This window comes from Mastigoproctus giganteus, chromosome 4 (assembly GCF_048544385.1).
Source record: "Mastigoproctus giganteus isolate SK-2022 chromosome 4, ASM4854438v1, whole genome shotgun sequence".
Classification (NCBI taxonomy): domain Eukaryota; kingdom Metazoa; phylum Arthropoda; class Arachnida; order Uropygi; family Thelyphonidae; genus Mastigoproctus; species Mastigoproctus giganteus.
The window spans coordinates 110,054,474-110,078,361 of record NC_143578.1 but is presented as its reverse complement, the minus strand read 5'-3'; the positions used below and the strand labels follow the sequence as shown (position 1 = coordinate 110,078,361).

General features: G+C 35.9%; 1 protein-coding gene across 1 annotated transcript in view; it reads right to left on the bottom strand.

The window, feature by feature from the left end:
• unc-13 (protein unc13 homolog) overlaps window positions 1-23,888 on the bottom strand; it is a 1,321,962-nt gene that overhangs the window by 863,777 nt on the left and 434,297 nt on the right. Inside the window, exon 14 of the mRNA XM_090372343.1 lies at window positions 10,700-10,787. Coding sequence (XP_090228469.1) covers window positions 10,700-10,787 — 88 coding nt within the window. The remainder of the gene's footprint in view (window positions 1-10,699; window positions 10,788-23,888) is intronic.

The following is a 23,888-nucleotide window of genomic DNA, read 5'->3' as shown; positions in this document are numbered from 1 at the left end:
TTCCAGTCTAATACAAGCAGGTTGATTTGCCTTGAATTTATTTCTGTAATGTACTGTTTATTTAATATCAAAAATATGTGGGTGAACAGTTTAAAGAGAACAGCTCAGAATTCTAACTGCACAGTGGAGCAAGTATTCTCCTTGCTCTCTTAAGATGAAGTGGATATATGTCTCAGTACATTAAACACTGAACTGGGAAAGTTAAAAACACATCCAGCACAATTCTGAAGACACTGGGCAGAACAGTGTTAAGGCATACTAAGGTGCTTTTCCCTAGAAGAGTCACATACTGGTGTTAACATAATCTAAATGGGACCTAATCTAAAGGTCACACAATCAATGTCCCATGACATGGCAGATACAGCTTTGAGTAAATTCATTTTCTTTTAAGAGTTATTATGTACATATTTCATGTTCAAGTAATTGGATCAATAATAGGATCAGGTTATTATTGAGAATTAGATCCATACATTGAATGCTATTTTAGAGAATTATCACAGAATTCAATAACTGCAGCACAAATTCCAGGGTTCCTGCAAAAATTTACTATATATATATATATATATATATATATATATATTTTTTTTTTTTTTTTTTTTGTTGATTATCTCAATTTATTCTACATCATCCATAAACATAAGATTAAGAAATTAAAGAAATTTCTTGAGGACTGGTGCTCTTTCCATAGAGTTCATATTCGGAGAATGACAAGAGACAGAAATGTCATCCACACAGGAGTAGGGTTCGACTATATTCATGAAGTTTTTTTTTGTCATATGATTAATTTTTATTGCAAAGTGTTGCTCTGAGAACTGATCACTGAGGAACTCTTTCCTGCTGAACAAAAGACTAAAAGAGAAGGCACTGTGATAGCATGCCTCAATTTTTGTTCTATAAAAAAATTCAGAATCAGACATAGGAGATGCATTTCTTACAGCAATGGCTTTGAGTAATGTCTGCAAGTGGATATGTCTAAGTTGGCCACCTCTGTGATAGGGGTGGCCAACTTAATTTGTGATGCAATCAACTTTTCTTCTTCAGAATGTGCCGTGATCTACCATCTCAAGTATTTCATTCCACATGGTTAAAAATGTTAAGAATACATAGTGAAAAAATGTTGTTTATAAATTTTAAAATTAAATACAATTCAGAATTCTTATTTTAAATTCATACGTATTTAAATTTTTAATTTATGTGAAGTTTGTGTCTTCATGTCATCTGCCAAGCTTTCAAAATCAGGGATATACTGAGGGACAAGGCCAACCAAAAAAGAATCTTTTGTATGCAAGTCTGTAAGAGTATAGTGATTCTTCATCTTGGTTTGTTTCAAACACGAAAAGGCCAATTCATGTAGATATGTGAACCAAAACAGCAAGTTTGCTGCATTTTTTCACATTCGGGTACTTTTCTTGGCAAACATATTTCCAAGTCTTTTTCTGATGATCTGGCTTTTAGGAAGATGTTGTTTTGCAATGTAATAGTTTCATTTTCAAGTAATATTTTCTTCTCCATGTGAAAAATCGCAGCAATTTTTTCTTCAATTTGTTTCATATCTAAGCCAACATTAAATGGATAAGAAATATACTGAACAATGTCTTCAATTGTTTTAAAATCACTGAATCTGGTTTTAAAATCATCCACAACTTTTCCAATTTCAGAAACATATTTCTGTCTATTAAATTCAAAAACAGGATATTTTTGCAAATGATCAATAAATTTTTTTTTTTCTTTGAGAACATTAGCCATTGCCAAAAATTGATATTTATATGCAGAAATACTACTAATCATGTCACCCAGATTTTTATTTTTTCCTCGTAATTCCAAATTCAGATCACTTAATTTACTGGTAAAATCTGTATACTCCGTATCTTGTACCTGCTGATAATCATCTTCCCTTTGATCAACAAATTTTTTTAATTACACTCAGCGAATTTCAAAATCTCTGTAGAAACTTACTCTGACTCAGCCACCTCACATCTGTGTGTAATATCGGATCTGGTTCATTTTCATCATGTTGCATTTTGAAAAGAAACCTTTGAAGAGATTGTCCTCTGATGGGATTCACGATTTTGAAAGCTATGTCCATAACACTTTTAGTATTTAATCTTTTGCTGGCTAACACTTGTTGGTGGATGATACAGTGGTAACTCAAAAAATCTGAGAATTCATCATCCTTTTGGGTCAATGTGATGAATCTGTTAAGATACTCCATCATTGCTTTAGCTCCATCCGTTGTTATTGATACGACCTTAAATAGTGGTAATTTAATTTTTTTCAATGAAATTTTTGATTGTGTTAAATAGATCAAGAACTCTAGTTCTTTCTTTTAATGAAACCATACCAGCAGTTCTTCTCTAGTGGCAGAATCATCGAAAACCATATGAATAAAAATGAGCAATTGAGCTGTATCACTGACACTGTAAAGAAAAGGACACCCAATTAGCAATATGAGCATGCAATTATTCGCTCACATTTTACTAAATTTTTCGATGCATCGCATCACAGTATTAGAGATAACTGCAGATCTTGAAGAGAACTTCTAATTTCATTTTTTTCTTACTACTTTCAAAAAGAGAATCTGCTATTTCTAAAAATGCATTTTTGATGATTTAACCATCAGAAAATGGTTTGCATTTTTTTGCAAGATGACTCACTTTAAATGATACTACAGTTAGTGCTTTAGATTGTAAATTAGGTGTCATGAAGAAATTTTGTTCTACAAATAATATGGATTTAAGTTCTTTTAATTTATTTTTTCTAAGGTCACTATTAGGCAGAAAATCCAATTGGTATTTACCATGAAGTGCATTGAAGTGCCTTTCTAAATTTCCTTTTTTGGGCCAAGCCACGGAAGCATTGCAAATCAAACAACATTTTTCTTTCATAATTACAAAAAAGTATTCTAGTTCCCACTCTTGATCAAAATGATACATTACTCTTTTTTTTTAGTATTTATTTTAAATCAAAGGGTACTAAATTAACGTATAAGTATTGTCCGGTTATTAATATTAAGTAAGCTAAATAAGAATTCGACACATACACTGTGCTCTCCACAATGTAACTGCGTAAATTTTCACTATACAACTTGCGCCAGCATGTCACATGGTTCAACAGATAAAGGAAATATTTAAAATTTGTCATGAACAACTGAAATTAAAGCCCCTATCGACTTGTTGGCCACCCCTGACCTATCAGAATGGCCACACCTCCATGAGAAAGGAAGCAGTATTTCTATCCCACCTAAAACTAGTTGTTAAATAAGGAGAAACCTGCAGTGATATCAATTTGTTTCTTGTAAGAAACAATTGCTTACGGTTCATGACACATAATTACATTGCGTACATCATCTTTATTGCAACATGTAACTCTACATTTCCATTGCTAGATTTGCTGCATTATTTAGCTTTAAAAGATGTTTTGTATTTGTGTTTTAGAAGCAGTTTACTGATGATGCTCTGTTTTAGTTTTCATTTTTAGGAAAGTTGGGATGTCCATTAAACTGTAGAAGTGGTTCATCCTAGATAATCATATCATTTGTTTCCATATATAAAATGTATGCAGTTTCTTATAACAAGATTTCTGAATCTTGGGTTTAGCAGGTTTGGACATAATTTCAGTAGTAGTGATACACTAGGTGGAATGGAAAATAGAATAATATTAACGTGGACAACTAATTTTTGTTGATCAAGCTAATAATATCACAATGGTGACAGGGCTTGGTTTGGTTTGATTTGGTATAAGATTTTTCTGGCACATTAGAAACAACAGCTATTATGTGCCAAGGCAAGGTAAAAATAGAATTTGGTAACTTTGAAAAAGTTATCTGGTCAAAAAGTTAAGAATGCATCTATGTATAAAAGGCGATATATATTCTAAAAATATATGCTTTATTTTATATATATAATATAATTAATAAGTTGTAAAGAAGTAAAAACAGCTGACACCTTGAATGTCATTGTTAGATAAAATCTGATTGAGTGTATAAGGCTCAGTCAGATGGTTAAAGGCAGTAAAACGAGTATTGCTAAAATCTAGGCAGTCAGTTGAAATGTGTCTAATAGATAAAACCGTGCCATATGACTAGCACACACACAGGAGGGTCATCAGTCCTAAGCAAATACAAAATGGGCAGCTTTAGTAAAGATCCTGAATGGGATGATCTTGGAGTTTAAACAAGTAAATCTCCCAATTGTAATCCTTTTACCATTTTGGGAGCTCCAGCAGCATTTTCTAAATGTTTTTGAATGAGGATTGGGGACAAGTTGCCGAAAGATTTAGAAAGGATAATTCATCATAGTATCCTTTCTGATTTTCTTGTTCTGAGAAGTGTCATGAATGGGTTGGTCACTATTCAGGTGAGAACAGAGACCAACCCAAAGGAAGAAGAAATGGTAGAAGAAACAGCAGCGGGAGCAGTGCCACTAGAGTGACCAAGTGGTACCAAATTAGTCTGCTAGTAATAACGTTAAAAAAAAAAAAAAAAAAAACAGTAGTTTCCCTTTCTGAAACTAACTTACAGGTCAAAAGATTAAGTCTATGTTATTTAGGATAAATGGAAGGAAAACTTAAAACTAAACAAGGGTGGCAGTTTGGGGAAAATGGTTTTGATTGTACAGAGCTGCCTTGATCACTCGCTGCAGTTCTTAGTAATCATGGCCGCCACTGTTAGTGGCCGATAAGACAGGTTAACAATAGACTCTTATTTATCCTATTGCAATCATTGTGAGAATACAATTTATGAATGTGATTCTGGGACTTCCTTTAAAGTTTTCAATGGGTTGAGTGACTGTGCATCTTCTTTCATAATTAAAATTTTCAAAAACTTGCCAAATTTCTAAAAATGCTGCACATTTAATCAAAATTACTGAAAATGTATCCTACTATATTTGTTGGAATGATAATGGATTATCAATAACTACTTTTGAATGACAGAAAAATATTTTCATTAACTGGTGTAATTGTTGTTGCTGAGTTTCTGGTTTAGTGGCTATTCAGGACACACTGCACCTACCAATGTAGTTGATTCAAATACTTTCTAGGTGCAATTACATTGTAAAATTTACAAGTGTTGGCTGCTGTTGGGGCAGTTAGAATCAATCATATAGTTGGGTTTGTTTGAGGAAAGATAAAAAATTCTGAGCGATTTATCAGCTATGATATGGCCAAGTGGCAAAAAGGTTCTTTTAAGTTTAAGAGAGAGAGGAATGAGAAAGTCGGGAATGTACATACCAGAAGAGTATGCTTTACTTTGAGAGATGTGTAGCAGTGTATACACTGTGTAGAATCATTTCCTGACAGAAGAAGACAGTGGATTACATGAATCTGACCTATTTGATTCAAGTTTTCGCTAGGATTATTTCTTCTTGTCTGTTTATATGGAAGCTGGATGTCCATAACTGTGGTACAGGTTTAAATGGAAAGAGTTTAATATGTTTGCATTTACATAGTCTCCATATACTGCATATATAATCTGTAAGTAGTGCTAGAGACTTCATTTGAGCTGTGTACATGGATGTTTGGTGGTGTGATATGCACTTTCATTCTTTGGAATTCCATTATGACTCGGGACTCAACAGAAGACAACTATTTGTTGATGCTCATCACCACAAAACATCGCCCAGTCAATATATCCATTAATAATAAAGATCAGCACTGATCTGATGAGCTTTATTAAACAATGTATTGGTGAGGAGATGTTCTGCAGAGCTAACAGAGCACTTTGTGAGTCTATGTACATTATACTCTTTTGAAATGAAAGAAGGAAAATATTTTCTAAAGCATGCTTTATAGCATATAAATCATGCAATGTAACTACCATATTCTATTGGAAGTAATACAGAAATGGTGATCTCAGGAAGTACCCTTGCTGCACCCATGTCACTCTCAGACTTCAATCCATCAGTATAAAACTTTACCAAAGTTAGAATAATGTTGTGTATGAGCAGTGTGTAGTTGTTGGATATTACTGCTCGTTAGAGAATGTTTTCCCCACTGCTGGAAGTAACAGACCTTAGAGGTTCTTCGTTTACAGGATCTTTGAAAACGTGATTGACGTATATATTCCAGGTTTCTGATAGTTCCTGTAACCTGATATTAGTCAGTGGAGTAGCCTGTAGTTTCTTTCTGTAGTAGATCATACACTGAGATTCAATAGGTTCAATCAGGAGACTTTGAATCTTGGTTACATAGTTAAGTAGTATCATCGTTCTCCTGATACTCAGAGGGAGGCTTCAAAGGCTGCAACATATAGACCGTGTACTGGAGATGTTCTGAGAGCACTTAGAGATACCCCGAGGGCAAAACATTGAATAAGGGCAAGGAATAACAATAAACTCTCCCTAGAAGAATAATAAGCACATACATCCATGGTCCATATGAGATCTGATTAGGGATCTATACAAGTGAAGCAAGGTGTTAATGAGCTCTGCACCCCACACTGTGGATGAAATTGTCTGAGTTCCTTTTTTATTTTTTTTCTGACAGGCAGTCCAGGTGTTTGATATGTTCTAGGAAGTTTAATTTCTTATTAAAAATTAAAGCCAGAAGATGAATGCTTCCATAATTGGGAAAAGGCTGACTGACTATGTGAAACTCAAGTGCAGGATGAATGTTGTGCTTGTTATAGGAATGAACACCAGTAGACTCCTGGCTGGATAGTCTATAATGGTTGGTTATTTAAAGAAAAGATCAACAGTAATAATAATCACATTTATGTCAAGGTACTACATAACAGACTCTGTCAGGACAAGCAACACTGTTCTTGATGTGGAAAGCAACTGCTGAAATTCAAAAATTGCAAATGGTTGATTATAAAGTAGAATTCACATTTGGATTTCTCAGTTACAGCTCAAATGTTTTATTTTTCTCCAGATTATTCTGATAAAGATTTTAGAGACCAAGGAAGAAAATTTAATCAAAAAGTCTTTGTTGATTTTTTCTAGGACTTTTTTTGGGCTCTAAGTCACTTAAAGCTTATAAGGTTAGAAGTGGTTGGATGGTTAAGGATCAGGTCCATTGCTTTTTTTCTCTTTTTTAGAATTGCTACAGTCATAATTCCACCAAAAATTTATATAATGGTCTTAGTTATCTGATATTATGGAGTAGCAGCAGTTCTGCTGTTAGCAACTGAATTTTGACTTAACACCATGAAGTGCAATACCACAGTACTGAATAACATGGTAATCAAAATAAACAGAAGTGCTATATATTATTCAATAAGCACTTGAAAAATTCCATTTTATTGGATTTTCTGTTAGTAATGAGGATGTTTAAACAGTACATTTTAGCAGAAAATGGTCACTGTCAAGAGGATCGTTAAGAATTGCCCTGTATGTTGGAAAACGAATCAGAGAGCAAAGGTAGAGGTCTATTGCAAAGGGAAACCATGTAGGGAGATGAATATAAGTAGGAAACCAGTATTCAGTAATGTTGTCTGTCCAACAGCATTTCCATGAGCTGTCCATCTGGAGTGGGAGAACCTAATAATATGCACGGAAGTTGCCTAATAAACAAAACTAAGACGGTAATCGCAGCATAGACGGTCTTTAAGGTTGCTGAATTTTACATGGATGACTGAATGGAAGAAAATAGAGAAAAAAATGAAAGTAAGAGTGACAATTACACGTAGTAACTGGTTTTCTAGGGAGGTTTGCAGAAGAATATGTTTGGAAGGGACTCGAACTCAAGAGTATAGCTCTTGAGTTCGAGTCCCTTCCATGAGTGCTATTATTAGATCTATCTTGCCTAAAGATTGTATAATTTTTAATTGAAGTGCAAATTCGTTTCTTTTAAGCAGATGCCAATAGGACTATAGCAGTGGATTAGCTCATAGTATCACTGATGTTACTGTGAAAGCCTTGACAATTCCACCGAACAGTTTTATTCACTGGTTTTAAATACAGAAGCTGAATTTGCTTTTTAGAGGAATTCTGCTTGACATATATCCATGTCATGTTTTGCATGGATTACCAGAATAGTTACATCAAGGCTATTAATCTCAGTGGTATCCATAACAGAGGTTTCAGGTTTCTTCCTTCCGGTATTTCTATTTCTTCCTCTATTGTTTTTAATTCAACTCCATTAAATGTACACATTGTTTTGGTTGCTATTCCACAAGTGTAACATTTTGCATTTTGTCACATTACAACTTAGCTGCAATATTTCTGACCATCCCTAAAATCTAAGCAGTCCTGAACAAGCACTGCTTAGCATGATTATTAACTACTCAACTGGTTTTGAAATCATCTGCAAATTTCGAAATCATGACCTATCCCTTCACCAATGTCATTTAAGAAAATCAACCAAAAATGGCCACAGTAACAATCCTTGGAGAACTGCTTCTTATGTTGGCCCAAAATGAAAAATTAACATCAATCACAATCCCTACTTCCTACCTGCTGCCATCCATTTAAATAATTTTCCTGTGATTACAACATGTTCTAGCTTAGAGAGTAGCCTCCCCCATGCAGTGTTGAGTCAAATAACTTTGCTAAAATCCGAGTAAACAATGTTTAACTCGTCGAGTTCAAAAGTGTCTATCAAAAGAGCTCTTACCAAGATGATCAAACATGATTTACCCCTTATAAAACAATGCTATATTTCCTTCAGAATTCCATATCAATCCAAACGATCCTGTACTGCACTCTTGATCACTGCTTCCATCATATTCCATATTATTGTATTCAAACTGGCCAGCAGATAGTTAACTACTCTACTCTTAGAAATGCCTTTATATATGGGTGACACATTGGCCTTTCTCCAATCCAAGGGAATTGTTCCTGAGTCTAGAGAAGCACATATAATTAACCTTCTGGGTTCACTGTACTATCTTGCTACCTCACTCAAAACAACTGGATACATGATATCAACTCCAGGAGCCTTATTCGGCTTTAGGCTCACAAGTTTATCTAATTAATAATCTTCAGAAATTCCGATATTGCTAATTTCATTCTTCTCAACTTAACTTGCAGTTTCTCCTGACTATGAAATGCCTTTCTTATATAATTAACAATGCACAATACCTGTTTAATTCATCAACAATATTAGCTGTGTTAGTTAAAACTTTCCCATGCCCATCACACAGTGTCCTGATTTAATTTGTTCTTCTCTTCTTAGTATTCACATACGTGAAAAGCTCCTTGTCACAATTCTTTGCTCCCTTAACCAGAGATTTCTGATAATCTGCCTTCTGCCAATCTAGCCCTTTCTGTGGACTACTACAGATAAACTTGTAAATGAAATGGGCTTCAGTACTTTTCATAGCACTGTAATGTCCAGTGCATTTTTTCTCTTCTATTAGACTGGTCACTTGGCTATTCATCCATCTCTGTATCTTCCTCTGTTGCTATATTTTCTTAATGATACCATGTTTTCAAAAGTTTCTATGACTATAGATTAAAAAGGTATATCACTGTCCCTAACTGATACAAATTAAAATCATCCAGTTTATTTAATTCCTCATGACGAATTAACTTCCCACTTGCTCCAATAAAATAAGGACACACTGGAATCATCCATGATAAGACACTGACACTTTCTTGACCATTCCATTTGACTGTAAAGGCTCTCATCTTTATCTTCAGTCTGTAGATTACTTCCAATCTCATTATATCTTTGTATCCAACTAACTTGGCCTCATTCGATACTAGTATGTATAACTTCTGAAAAAGTATTGTGCTCAGGATGCTTTTGATAAGAAGCATGATCCCATTACCCTTTCCATATCCTTCCTAAATACACTGTACAAGCCATAATGAAACTCATCATCTCCTATTCTGGAGTGGTACCAGGGTTCCATTAGACCAACTATATCACCATTAGTTGTCCTAACAATATGGCTGAATTCACTTATTTTATTGGCAAGACACTTGACATTAATGCAAACACAATTAAGACTGTGCCATTGTACAATTAACAACCAGGACACAACCTATCAAAGTATTTATGGGAGTTTTTCTAGATTACAGAATATGCAACATACTCAGCACTGCAAATTTCAAGCAAGTGTTATGGCCTAATACAAGATTTTCCCCAACTCAAATAACAGACAAGGCTCTCAAATATAGTTACTGTGATGTTAAAAAAGAAACCAAACATTTCCTTTAAAAGAATAACCAACAATACTAAGATTATTACTGATAGAATATTAAAATGGAGTCAACTATACTGGAGAGAAATTCTATAGGCAGCTGCAGGTCATTAATTAGCTTTCGCTTCTCTCTCATTCCATTATACCTTTCATCAACATAATTCGTGAAACTGACTATTTACGGTGGTAACAGTCAATTTCTTAGTCAATTTGATAATGAAAAGGGACAGAATTGTAGTATGAATGCATTGCAGAATAGTTATGAATGACCAGGAATTGCCCCCAAAAATTCCCTTGAAAATTGGCTTTTGTATTTCTGGTATTCAAATATGTTCAATACCTGGTTGTTTCTTCAACACAACACATTGTAGGGCTAAATTACATTTAAAAGTTACGTTTATGAAAAACTATTTCAAATTTAAAAAAAAATAATAAATAACTCAAGAAGACACCCCAGGGAACATGGATAGTTTTCCAGTTTTAAAATTCTCAATTTTTTGAAATTGTAATTTTTGAACATGAATGAAAAAAATACTGAAGTTCACATGAATTTTTATATATAGGATGAATATATAAATACAGCGATAATATATTTATAATAAATTTACTTACCAACTCACTAACAAGTGGTATAGATTTTCTGCGTGGTCGTATATCTGGCATGGAATCAATATTACTATAAAAGGGGTTGTGCTCTGGCCTAAAAAAGAATAAATGTGTTATTTCAGTTGAGCTAATACATAAAGAAAACTACAGAGCTATAGTAGAAAAAATATATTTCTAAGTGTAATGTATGAATGATAATATATTCAAATTCTACAGGGACTGCCAAAATAAATGTCAGGATTTTGTTTTAATAAAAGCCAACTGCAACTTAATCATTTGTCTTACAATTCTTTAAAATTTATTGAAACACTAAAAAATAAACTTATTTTATTTTTATTTCTTGTTTTAAATTTTTATTAAAACCAAAACAAAAAAGGTATTAGAATTACTATTTCAGTAATTCACATGGGTAGAAAGTTGAGAAAACAGAAGATACTATTCAAAATCAGATTTCAATTTCTGCAAAATTTTTATAAATACATGTGAATGAACGTGTTGCAAAAGAACAAAAGTTCTAAATGAAGAAGAAAAAAAGATGTTCTGTGAATTTGCAGTTTAAAGAGTGAATGGATAAAAAGATTGATTGTGGGACTTCTTCAGATTGGAATCAGACAGTGCTACACTTCATAAGCGACAGTCTATTTATTAACCAGACTGTCCTTTTTGAAAAAAGCCACACACACACACACAGAGAGAGAGAGAGAGAGAGAGAGAGAGAGAGAGAGAGAGAGAGAGAGAGAGAGAGAGACTCACTAAACATGAGGATGACAGCAGAAGACTTTCTTTTGTAAGTAGTAGTAGTAATGGCAAATAATTCAGGAAAGCTAGGTTAAATAGCATCAGCAAAACTTAAAAAAAAAAAAAAAGCGCACTACACTCTTTGCCCATCCATGCCTTTCAAGAATTTGTCTAGATCTTCCTTGAATTTATTTAAACCAACTTCCACAACAAGAGAAGGAAGCCTGTTCCAACAATCAACCACTGCAGACTGAAGGCAAACTTCTGCACGTCACTCGTGTACCATCCTTCCTCCAATATAACTTCATGCCCCCCCCTCATTTGTCTAGTCTCAGCAAGAGTAAGAATTCCATTTACATTCAGCTTACTCAATCCATTCAAGGCCTTAGATACCTCAATCAGATCACACTGCAGGTGCCTAAGTCTCCAGAAGGGAAGCCTTTCTACATAAGAGCACCCTACTTTTCCTTTCACCAATCTAGCTGACTTCTGCACCATTCCAGCAGCTCTACATCCTTCCAAAAGTGAGACCACCAAACCTGTATACAATACTCAAGATGCAGTCTAACAACTGGTCTTGTACAAAGAGATAATCAACTCCTCACCCCTGCTAGGAAAGTTTCTGAATATCATTGACAAAACCCCACAAGCTATTCTGGCTGCATGTCTGCCCTGTCAGAGAATTTCATATCTCAAGGCACAATTACCTCTCCCCCCCAGATCTCTTCAATTTTTCACTTCCTTGATTTTAGTACCATACAGTTGATATGTTTTTCTGGGATTACTGTTACCCATATGCAGTACCTTGCACTTTTCAATATTACTGTCATTTTTCATCTGATTGACCAAATTTTCCTAGTTCTTGTTGCAGTAGCTCACCCAGATTACTGTTGTTAATAACCCTGCCAACATTTCTATTATCTGAAAAATTTGACATTAAGCCTGATATACCTTCATCAATATCATTAATAAAATAATGCACCCAGCACTGAACCCTGAAGGGACTCCACTAATAACATTTGTGCATGAAGAGCAGTGCCCATTGCCAACCAATCTGTCTTCTTCACATAGCCATCCATATGTCTATTGCAGTAACTTGCCATTCATTCCACATTGCCACAGTTTATACAGCAGTCTTATGTGCAACAATATCAAAAGCCTTCCTCAAATCCAAGTATATGATATCAAAATTATTTTTTGCATTCAGTTCCATGGTCACTGCATTACTGCATTGCAGTAACCAATCATATTTGTTAGACAAGACATCTCCCTTTAAAATATCAATGACGTAACTGCAGTATAATTGCATTCCTGTCCAGAAGGTCATCCTTTACTTCTTTAACCAGTGATTCCATTATTTTCCCTGGAATATTTGTTAAACTAACAGGTCTGTAATCAGTTATTTCACCTTTTGATCACCCTTTATGAATTGGGGACACATTTTCACATCCCCAGGCCATAGGGACCCTGAATCCATGTATGCTCTGATGCTCTCATAATCAGGGCTAAAGGTTTGCCTACCTCCTTTGCTGTCTCTATTAATGATTGTAGTGCCTCTTTTATGTTGAGCTTCAACAATTCTTTTCCACTTTCCTTTCAGTTATCACATTCATTTAACTCCTCATTGGAGTTTGATAAACTTTTGGCTTCTCCCCCGCACCAAAGAATTCCTCATTTGTGAATATTGATGCAAAATACCTATTCGGTTAGTCAGCAATGTGAGCAGCAGCATCATCAACAGTTAACCCACTGACATAAAGTGGCCCAAGGTAGTTCAATCCCTCTCTCTACTGTTAATGTAAGTATAGAAGCCTTTGCAGGTTTTCTGTGCATTCTTTGCCAGAGACTTCTAATAATCTGCCTTAGCTTGCCTAACCTTCTTTGGCAACTTGAATACAAACTAATTCATATCTACCATAAGTTTCTGAATTACCTCATAAATTACACACATCCCATGGACTTTTCTTCTCTGCCACTTGTCTCAATAATCAATCTCACATCCAATTGGTCTAAGCCTTCAACAGTATTTCTTCATTGCTATGAAAAGCCTAGTAGCTTTTATGGTTATTTCCTTGAATGATTACCACTTAGAATTTGTTGATGGTAACATCATCAATTTGTCCCATTGTATAGAACTTAAAAGCTGTCTAAGACAACTGTAGTCACCTTTACAAAAGCAAAAAAACACTTCCCTTTACTCTTGATGGTAGTTATACCTGAAAGTAAATCCTGCATCAATAAACTGTGATCACTTCTACCTAATAGTTCTTTTAACCTCAGATTCTTAATGCATGAAGAATCACTGATGATAACCAGATCACGATCATTCCTGTTGTTACCTCTCTAACACAATGCAGTAGAAAATAGTCATCCAAGAAATCTAAAAAAGTCTTCCTAGTGTGTGTGTGAGACCAACTCAATTTCAGTCACAACATCTGGAAAGTTAAAATTGTCCCCATAATAAGACAACCTGATTTAATCCCCCACATTATTTCTTGTAGAGTTTTTTGGTATACTCATGACAATCATTAGTCCTACAATGTACTCCTACTCTCAATTTTGCTTCTTCCAATACTTATATCACACAAACTGACTCAATTGTACTGGACACCCAAGTTGGCTTGATGCACTGCCTTACATGTAATATGCTTCTTAAGAGCATTAACCTTCCACCTCTCCTGTTCTGTCTGTCGCCCATGTATACATTGTACATGTATTCAAATTCAGCAAAACTTATGTCTGTATGACACTATGTCTCTGCTATACCTACATCTGCATTGGATGAATTAATCAGTACTTCATATTCATCAAGTTTCTTTTAAATGCTCTTGGCATTAGTGTACATGCAAGTATACATGCGTGTGTTCTTACCCAGTGTTACCCTTATACAGCCCATGTATTCACTGTTCCATGATGACCCACAGCAGAGCATAAAATCCCCGACACCTTGATTTTCAGGCCACTTCTTGTTCCAAAATAAGTGGTGCAAGAATCACTTTCGCCTCTGCCTGCAGCTATTGTTAATCTATTAGGCTGCCCTCCCCCACAAACTAGCAGTTTTCCAAATCACTTATCACTGCCTCGAAAACACCAGCAAATATTCTTGCACCCCTTCTATTTAAATGCATCCCATCCCTGTAGAAGCAGTCTCTCCTGTTAAGAAGCACAGATCATGCTTAGAAAAATTCCACTCATGAGCTTGCACATTCTCTCCAGGGACAAATTGACTGACAAGGCACTCAACACATACCCGCTCCTAACATGTCTGGGCAGAACTGTGAACACTTTCAAATGCAATCCAAACTACTGACTTTTTCCCAACGTTTCCCTGTACTTATTAAGAAAGTTCTCAGATTTCCAACTTATAATATCATTAGTGCCGCCAACTTGTACAACAATATCACCTTTCATGCCCTTAAAAGATGATATCTGATCTACTTTTTTCCACAGGCAGACATACTCTAGTCCTATTCGACCTATCTTTTTTGCACAAATAATACACTAGGCCTGAGATTTAAAAAGACAAGTTACTAAGTCTTCTTCATTGGCACTTAAATTAATGGCAAACTGATATTAAAGTAATTTATGGTAGATACTCAAAAAGTTGAAGCTGTCTGTGAAGGCAAGATATCTGAAACTGGAAGGTGGAATGTAATGTGCATCATTAGCAAAACTATGGATAGGATTTCCAGTCAGTAGAAATACATCTTCCATATAAAAAAGGAAGAGTCGGAGAAATAACTGAATTTTGAGGAGCAAGAGCATTAGTTGAGAAGTTAGAAGACAGTGAGCCATCTACAATTGCCTTCACTGAATGGCACTGCAGGCGATTGTAAGGTATCTAGTTTAGAAGATCACTCTGCCAAACACAATCAAAAGCATTACAAATGCCAAGAGAAACTACAAGTCTTACCTTACCAAATGTTTCATTCAAATTTGTCCAGAGATGAAAAACAAAAGTCAAGAGATGACACTCGAGCCCGTGGCCACCACCCAATTCCCTGACCTTTCTGGAGGATGCAGAAAAGTCAGGGAATGACCACCGCATATCCCCGTAGCAATATGGCCTTAGTTGCCTCTTCTACAGATACTTCCAATTCTTCTGAATTGGCTTCTATAATTCCTGCTCTCTCTCTTTCAAAACAGTCCGAACACATGCCGCCACCAGCCAACATCCATTTACTGTCCAACTTCAAACCCACAGAACCAACTTTTCATCTTCCTTATTTATTCATTCAACTGCCGTTTTCTGGAACAACCTTCCTTCATACGTATTTCCTGAAAATTACAATCTACAGAAGTTCAAGTCCAATGTCAACAAATATCTTCTTTTGTCTTCTCAACCTCCAACCCAAGCATGGTATTAAGTACTATAGGTTCTAATACCTCTCGTGTTTGGTATTCACATAAAAAAAAAAATAAATAAAAAAAAAATAAGTTGCTAATGCTCCTAAAAAAAACCAAATAACAAATCAATGTCACTCGAAGATCAACACAAAAAAATCCATATTGGCAATGTTGGTCATATGGTAGATTCTATTATAGTTTAGGATTTAGCAATGGACGGTGTTTTCTTTCCACTGTTTCAGAAAAAGTACAGGTAATTGGAAAAGGAAAAAATCGGACAGCACAGTTTTTTTATGAACTTTTTTTATGAATTCGCTAGAAATCAGCAAATTTCCAAATGGAAATATGAGTATAAGTAGTGGAAAGGAGGCAAGCTCATACATTATTAAAAAAACCCCATTATTTCACCTATTCATCCCATCCAACAGTTTTTCTACTTCTTCCTTAAATTTACTCAACCTATTCACTTTCCAAAACAAAAGATGGAAGTTTGTTCAGTAGCAGCTGACTAAAAGCCAACTTCCACACGTCTATTCTACAACCATCCTTCCTCAATTTGAATTTATGCCCCATCATGTTCATAGTCTTAGCAAGAGGAAGAATCCTCGATCCATTTAAAGCATTAATCATCTCAATCGGATCACCTTGAGGGTGCCTAGTCTCCAGATGCTGCAATTTGTGGACCTAAGGCCTTTCTAGGAGCATCAGTTTTTCCCCCTCACCAACCCAACTGCCCCTCTCTGTACCTGTTACACAAGCTCTACATTCTTCCTAAAATGAGGCTTCCAGACCTGCATGCAGTAATGAAGATGTTGCTTGAACACTATTTTATACAATGGCATATATTATCCCTACTGAAAAATTCCCGTATATCACTGACAAAACCCAATCAGCCTCCGGTCTTTTTTCATTTTTACTATACCGAGGGTAGCACCACGATTCGTAGGTTACATTGGGATTACTGTTATACATAGGCAGTAACTCACATTTGTCAATGTTAAAATTTAATTGCCATTCGTCTGCCAATCTGCATAAATTTTCGAGATATTCTACAGCAGCAGCATACCTTCATTACTGTCATTAATCACTGTGCCAACCTTTAAATCATGTGCAAACTTATATATTAAGCAGATATACTCTACATCAATATCATTAATTAGTACAGAAAACATCAGCCCAGCACCAAACCCTGAGGTACTCCACTAATAACATTAGTCCACTAAGAGCAGTTTCCATTCTTAACCACTCTCTCACTTCTGCCACAAAATCACCTTTATCCATAGTTGTTACTATTTGCTATCATATACCTATTACTTTTGATATCATATACCTGAAATTCAGGTATATGATATCAAAATTACCGTATTTCCCCATGTAATAAGACACTCCAATGTATAAGCACCACCTTAATTTTGGGGCCCGAAATTTGAAAAAAAAAATATATATATATATATATTACATAAAGTTATTGAACTCAAGTTTTATTCATCAGAAAATTCATACAACTCCTCATCACTGTCAAAACTACCATCCATTAGCTTGTCCTCATCTGTGTCTGATGACGAATCACTGTCTTCACATATTGCCTCGTCCTCAGTTCCATCTATGGCATTTGAAATGCCAAACTTCATCCATTGGTTCCATTCGTCTCTAATGGCAGCTTTGAAGGGTTTGTTAATGCTGACATCAAGTGGTTGGAGCTGGGATGTCAAGCCTCCAGGTATGACAGCAAGTTTTGTTTTTTGCTCTGTAGCAATCTTATTTGTGTTTTTTGTTATGTGTGCCCTGAACTGATCAAGAAAGCCAATAAGGCAGGTTTGCATAAGAGCCCACCTGGTCTCCTGCTCCAAACTTGCTCAAACCAGATCTTCATCCCATCCTGATCCATCCAACCCTTGTCATGAACGTTGAGGAATGTCTTCTTTTGGCATTGTTTTGCGTTTGAAAATCAGCATAGAAGGCGGCTTGGTTCCGTCGGCACTGTATAATTAACAACTGTATAATGGCTCTTTTCATGTCCACTTGTCTTCACAGTTACAGTTTTCACCCCCCTTCTTATCAACAGTTCTGTTACTTGGGACATCAAATTGAAGGGGGACTTCGTCCATATTTGCAATCTGTCCCAACTCAAACTGATGTGTCTTCTGACATTGAATGACAAAACGATGAAATTCAAGGACCTTCTGCTCATAGCTTTCAGGCATCTTTTGGGCAAGTCTGCTGCGTGTATGCATGCTTAGTCCATTCCGTTTCATGAACCTGAAGTACCAATTGTGTCCTCCTTTGAAATCAGTAACTTCTTTTTCATCAGCGATTCTTCTTGCCTCATGCTGAACCATCTTTGTGGACACAGGAATTCCAACTGCCCTTTGCTCTTCTATCCATATCTTCAGGCGCTTCCGTAGCCAGGTGGGAAGGAGCAGCAATACATAGCACACGCTTCTTGATTAGACCGGGGTTCGAGCCCGTCACCACCAAATACGGAGGATGCGGAAAGGTCAGGGAATGACCACCGCATATTCCCAGAACAATATGGCCTTAGTTGCTAATGCTCCTAAAAACCAAATAACAAACAACAAAACAAATAAACCATATCTTCAATTCCCTCTCTAAATCAGGCATTTGCTGACTTGCCTCTCATGGCCTTCTTCTGCCATGGCGTTTTCAGTAGGGTTTCTTCTTCCCGTAGCCAGTCTCGGATTGTTTTCTCAGTTGGAGGAGGACCAAACTTACGTTCAGCAGCACGATTTCCATTCACTTTTGCAAATTGGATCACTTTTAACTTGAATTCAGCACTGTACATAAATCTTTTCTGAGCCATTTCTGGGCAGAATGTGGCAAAATGTAACCTAATATACGGGTAACAAGTGCGAAACAATAAGCGCAAAGACAACGAGCGCAAAAAAGTGAGAAATGCAAGTAAAAAAATCTACAACCACTGTATAAGACGCACCCAGTTTTTAGATCCAAATTTTTTGAAAAAGGGTGCGTCTTATACATGGGGAAATACGGTATTATTTGCAGTTGGATCCTTTGTCACTGCATCATGGTAGCCAATCAAGTGGAAGCATATGATTGCCAATTGACAAACTCATTCTGTGACTGAATATATAAATGCACACTTGTCTAGATGGTCCGGCATTACTTCTTTTAACAGTGACTCCATTATTTTCCCCTAGAACAAAAGTTAAGCTAATAGGTGTCTAATTACTCATATCATCCTTTCATCCCCTCTGTGAATTGGAGACACATTCACACATCTTTGGTTTATGAGGACTTCCTATGAACCAAAGATTTTTCATAATTACGGCTAGGGGTTGCTGCTTCCTTTAATATAATTTATACAATTGGATAGATCTCATCCACCCCAGGTGCCTCTATTAGTTTTAACATCAATAATTTCTCTTTTGCTTGACTCTCAGTTATCATGAAATTATTTAGCTCCTGTCAGAGTTTGATAATCTTCTGGAATACGCTTCCCTAAAGAAATCCTCATGTGTAAATGTAGATGCAAAATACTTATTTAGACCTGAGCAAGATCATCAACAGTTTAACCATCAATATCAAATCGGCCAATGTGATTCATCCTCTTCCAAGAAAAGTAATTTTTTCTGTTTTTCTTTGTAACCTTTGCCAAAGATTTCTCATAATCTGTTTTACGTTGCCTTTGTGACTCGATTACAGACTAGTTTATACCTACCTTAGGCTTCCGTATCATCTAATAATTTACATGCATCCCATGCATTTTTGCTACTCTGTGACGACTCATTAGTTCATCTAACGTCCATTTAGGTCTGTGCCTTAAAAACAGTATTTCTTAATTGGTATGAAAAGTCGAGTATCTTCTATGGTTATTTCCTTGAATGCTTCCCGCTTAGAATTTGCTGATTGTAACATCATCAGTCGGTCCCACTGTACAGAACTTAAAATCTTTGTGAGACTACTGTAGTCACCTTTATAAAAGCAAAAACCCTTCCCTTTACTCTTGTTGGTAGTTAGATCTTCAAGTAAATCCCAAATCCAAAACACCATGATCACTTCCACATGTCTTATCAGTATGTCTTATAATGGGGAATTTTAACTTTTCCCATATTGACTGGAACTTGTGGGTTGGTCACTCACACACACACACACACACACACACACACACACACACACACACACACACACACACACACACACACGATCAAGAATTTTGTGAATTTATTAGATGACTGTTTTCAACCTCAGCAGTGTGTTTGAGAGGCAACAACAGACAGTAATAGTCTTGATCTGATTCTTAATGTATGTATAATCACTGCTAATAATCAGATCAAGACTATTACTGTCTGTTGTTGCCTCTCAAACACACTGCTGAGGTAGAAAACAGTCATCTAATAAATTCACAAAATTCTTGATCGTGTGTGTGTGTGTGTGTGTGTGTGTGTGTGTGTGTGTGTGTGTGTGTGTGTGTGTGTGTGACCAATCCACAAGTTCTAGTCAATATGGGAAAAGTTAAAATTCCCCATTATAAGACATACTGATTTACTGGACATTTTATTTTTCTATTTCTCTGAGAATTTTACTTGGTACTCACCATAGTCATCAGGCCTATAACATACTCCTACTCTCATTTTACCTTAGTAGTTACCCAGCACTTATGTCATATCAACTTGACTCAACATTGCACTGATCAGCCATATAAACTGGATGCACTGTCTTAGATTTTATGTGCTTCTTAATATTACACTACCCATTGCACTTTCACATTGAGCTACCCACAATCATATTCTGTCGCTTAGATCTAAATGACACCACGTCTCTGATATCCTCCACAAATTCTCCATTTGATAACTTCACCAACACTTAAATTCCCTCAAATTTATTTTCCACGTGACTTCCATTCATGTACATGCAATTATATATGCACCAGCACTTACTCTTATATATTCTAACACAGCCCATCTATTTTACTTGTTCCATGATGACTCTAACAGGCCCTGTAATCCCCAACAACTTGCTTTACAGGCTACTGCATGTTCCTGCAGCTATTATTAATCTATCAGTCTGCGTATCCCCCAAGATAGAAGTTCCCCGAACCAACCAACATTTTCTTGATAGCACAAGCAAATACGCCGATGAGCGAAAACATTATAACCACCTAAGTAATATGATGTTGGTTCTCTCTGTGCAAACAAAACAGATCATACCCGGTGAAGCATGGACGCTACAAGATTTCTAAATGTGTCTTGTGGTATCTGGTAACAACAAGTAACCAGCAGATCCTTTAACTCCCGTAAGGTCCATCCGCAGATCGGAGTTGCTGTTCCAACACAAACCATAGATACTCGATGGGATTGATGTCTGTGATGGGAATTTGGAGGCCAGGGCAATATCTGGAAGTCTTCCTCATGTTCCTCAAACCAGTCTCAAACAATCCCGGCAGGGTGGCATGGTGCATTATCCAGCTCAAAGACGGCACCGCCAGAGGGAAAGACCGTTGCCACGAAAGGGTGTACCTGGTCAGCAATGATGTTTAGGTAGGTGATAGATGTCAGAGTGGCTGGCACATGGCTGACTGGACCCAGGGTATCCCAGCAGAACATCACCCAAAGCATGACACCACCGCCACAGACTTGTTTTCATCCCATGGTGCATCCAGGCACACATGGTGCAAGAGGAAATGTGATTCATCGGACCAGACACGCTACTTCCAATCACTCAAGGTCTAGTTTCGATGCTCATGTGCCCACTGTAAGTGATGTTGTCGGTGAACCCATACAAATGCTCAAAAATATTGTGTTATGTCAGGTTACCACAATTCTCTAACCGTGTTAGAGCGAAAGTGTGTTGTAGAAGTACCGTGTTAGAGCAAAACCGTGTTGTAGAAGTACAATGTTATACAGGGATTGTCTGTATATATTAAATAGATAGATAATATATATTATATAGCAATGCAATATATACCATATATATCAATGTAATTTATACATCGATACACAATATCAATGTATAAATATAATATACATTGATATATAACTGATACCATATATCAATGCATATATTGATATTTAATATCAATTTGTTGTGCAGAGAATTTTGAATAACAGTGTAGTATTCAAATGCATCAACTGTGGAAATACTGATTATAAAGCATATCAGTGCAACTCAGATATAAATCACTTAGCAGATAGCAATATCTACCCAAAGCTAGGATAGATATTGCTATATTCCATGTATTCCACATTTATGGGTTTCACAATAATTTGTGTTGCTTTTGTGCTTTGCAATTTTTTTTTTTTTTTTAAATCATAGTTAGACCCACTAAACATATTTAAAACAGACTGTAAATGAAATATACCAGAGACCACTACTGCTATAGTACAAATTAGAAACAGACATTGACAACCACTGAAAAAGAGGCATAAAAGGTAAAGGATTGTGATATGCTTAAGAAGCATGGCATTATCAAAATAGTTGTTATGCAGCACGTAGAAACTATCAGTAAAAGAAAAGTTGCAAGGAAGTGTGGAGTTGGTGAATCAAATGTGCACCACTGGTTGCGTACGAAAGACAAACTACATAGCAGTTTCCAGACAAAAGGGTTTCAGAGGGTCTAAACACACCAGTCATCAAGAAGTTATTTTTATATTAGTTATATGGTGCAAGGAAGTCTCAAACTTTTGCTATTTTTATATTAGTTATATGGTGCAAGGAAGTCTCAAACTTTTGCTGCACAAGCCAAAAAATTTCTGAATTACCCTGAGTGAGTGAGTGTGTGTGAGAGAGAGAGAGAGAGAGAGAGAGAGAGAGAGAGAGAGAGAGAGAGAGAGAGAGAGAGAGAGAGAGAGAGAAGACAATCACCAAGAAAGAGAAGAATAATCATATCCAGATCAGGACCTTGGGTATTATCATTCTACTCTTTCTTGGTGATTGATGAACATGTGCTTTCTTTTGTGAGAGAAAAAATAAATAGAGGTGGTATATGACTTTCATCATCTGGTGAAATACCACCACTTTGCTTATTGGAGGCTTGAAGTGGTGAAACCCATGTTTAGTCTCTAGAGCAAAGTTTCCGGCGTCCCCCTCCCCCCCATACTTCCCCTTTAACCCATGCACGGTACTAAGTACTATAGGTTTTGATACCTTTCGTGTTTAGGGTTTTCATAAAAAAAAAAAAAAAAAAAAAAAGGGAAGAAAAATGCCCACTCTGTAGGTTTTTATCTTACAGAAGTTTAAATCAACTGGCCTATACTGATGCTTTTTGCAATGATGCAGCTTAGCATTTCAAAGAAATACAACATTAGCACAAAGGTTGCCCAGAAGGTTTCTCAGAAAAGTTAATTTCCCACACCATGTTATAAAATTACACAAGAGGTGCAACTAAGTAAATGCTCATTTTACTTATTTATTTTTATTTTTTTCACACACCATATTATTTTGTGGGAGTGGGGGCCTTATTTGTAATTAAATATGATTTAAATCACAAATTGCATTTTATAGTAGTGAAAGGAATGTTTTCACTGCTGTAATTCTGAATTTATCACTAAATTCAAAATTACAGCAGTTATATATATATATATATATATGAATATGAGTTAAGTTAATAGTGGTAAGAGTTTTTAATATTTATTTTTATTATAACATTTAATATTTGCTTTGTCATACTTGGAGATATATATATATATAAACTGCTGTAATTAGTGTGTTATTAGTGATAAACCACTAGCAACGCTAAAGAATCGCTAATAACACTAATTTCTCATTAGTGATTCAGGATTGTTGACAACAGTGTGTCAAAAATCCTGAATCCTTTCGTTACAAATCTTTTACCATGAAAATATCCAAATTGCTATTAGTTATTCATCCTGCCCCCTCAAAGAGATGTACCAATTCCAGCTAAACTTTCAGAACTTTAATACTTCTGCTGGTTACTGAAGGAAGCATGGTTAATTTGAAAGTACTGATTAAGTATAAGCCAAAACAAAAAAGACAACAGTTTACATAAAGTGAAATAAATGGTCTGGTACTGATTTGGACCTACTCAAGAATTCAGTGCAGACTTAGGCTCCTCAGCATCATTCTTCTCTTTCTTGGTGATTCCATTCTCCTTTTGACTCTCAGCGTAATG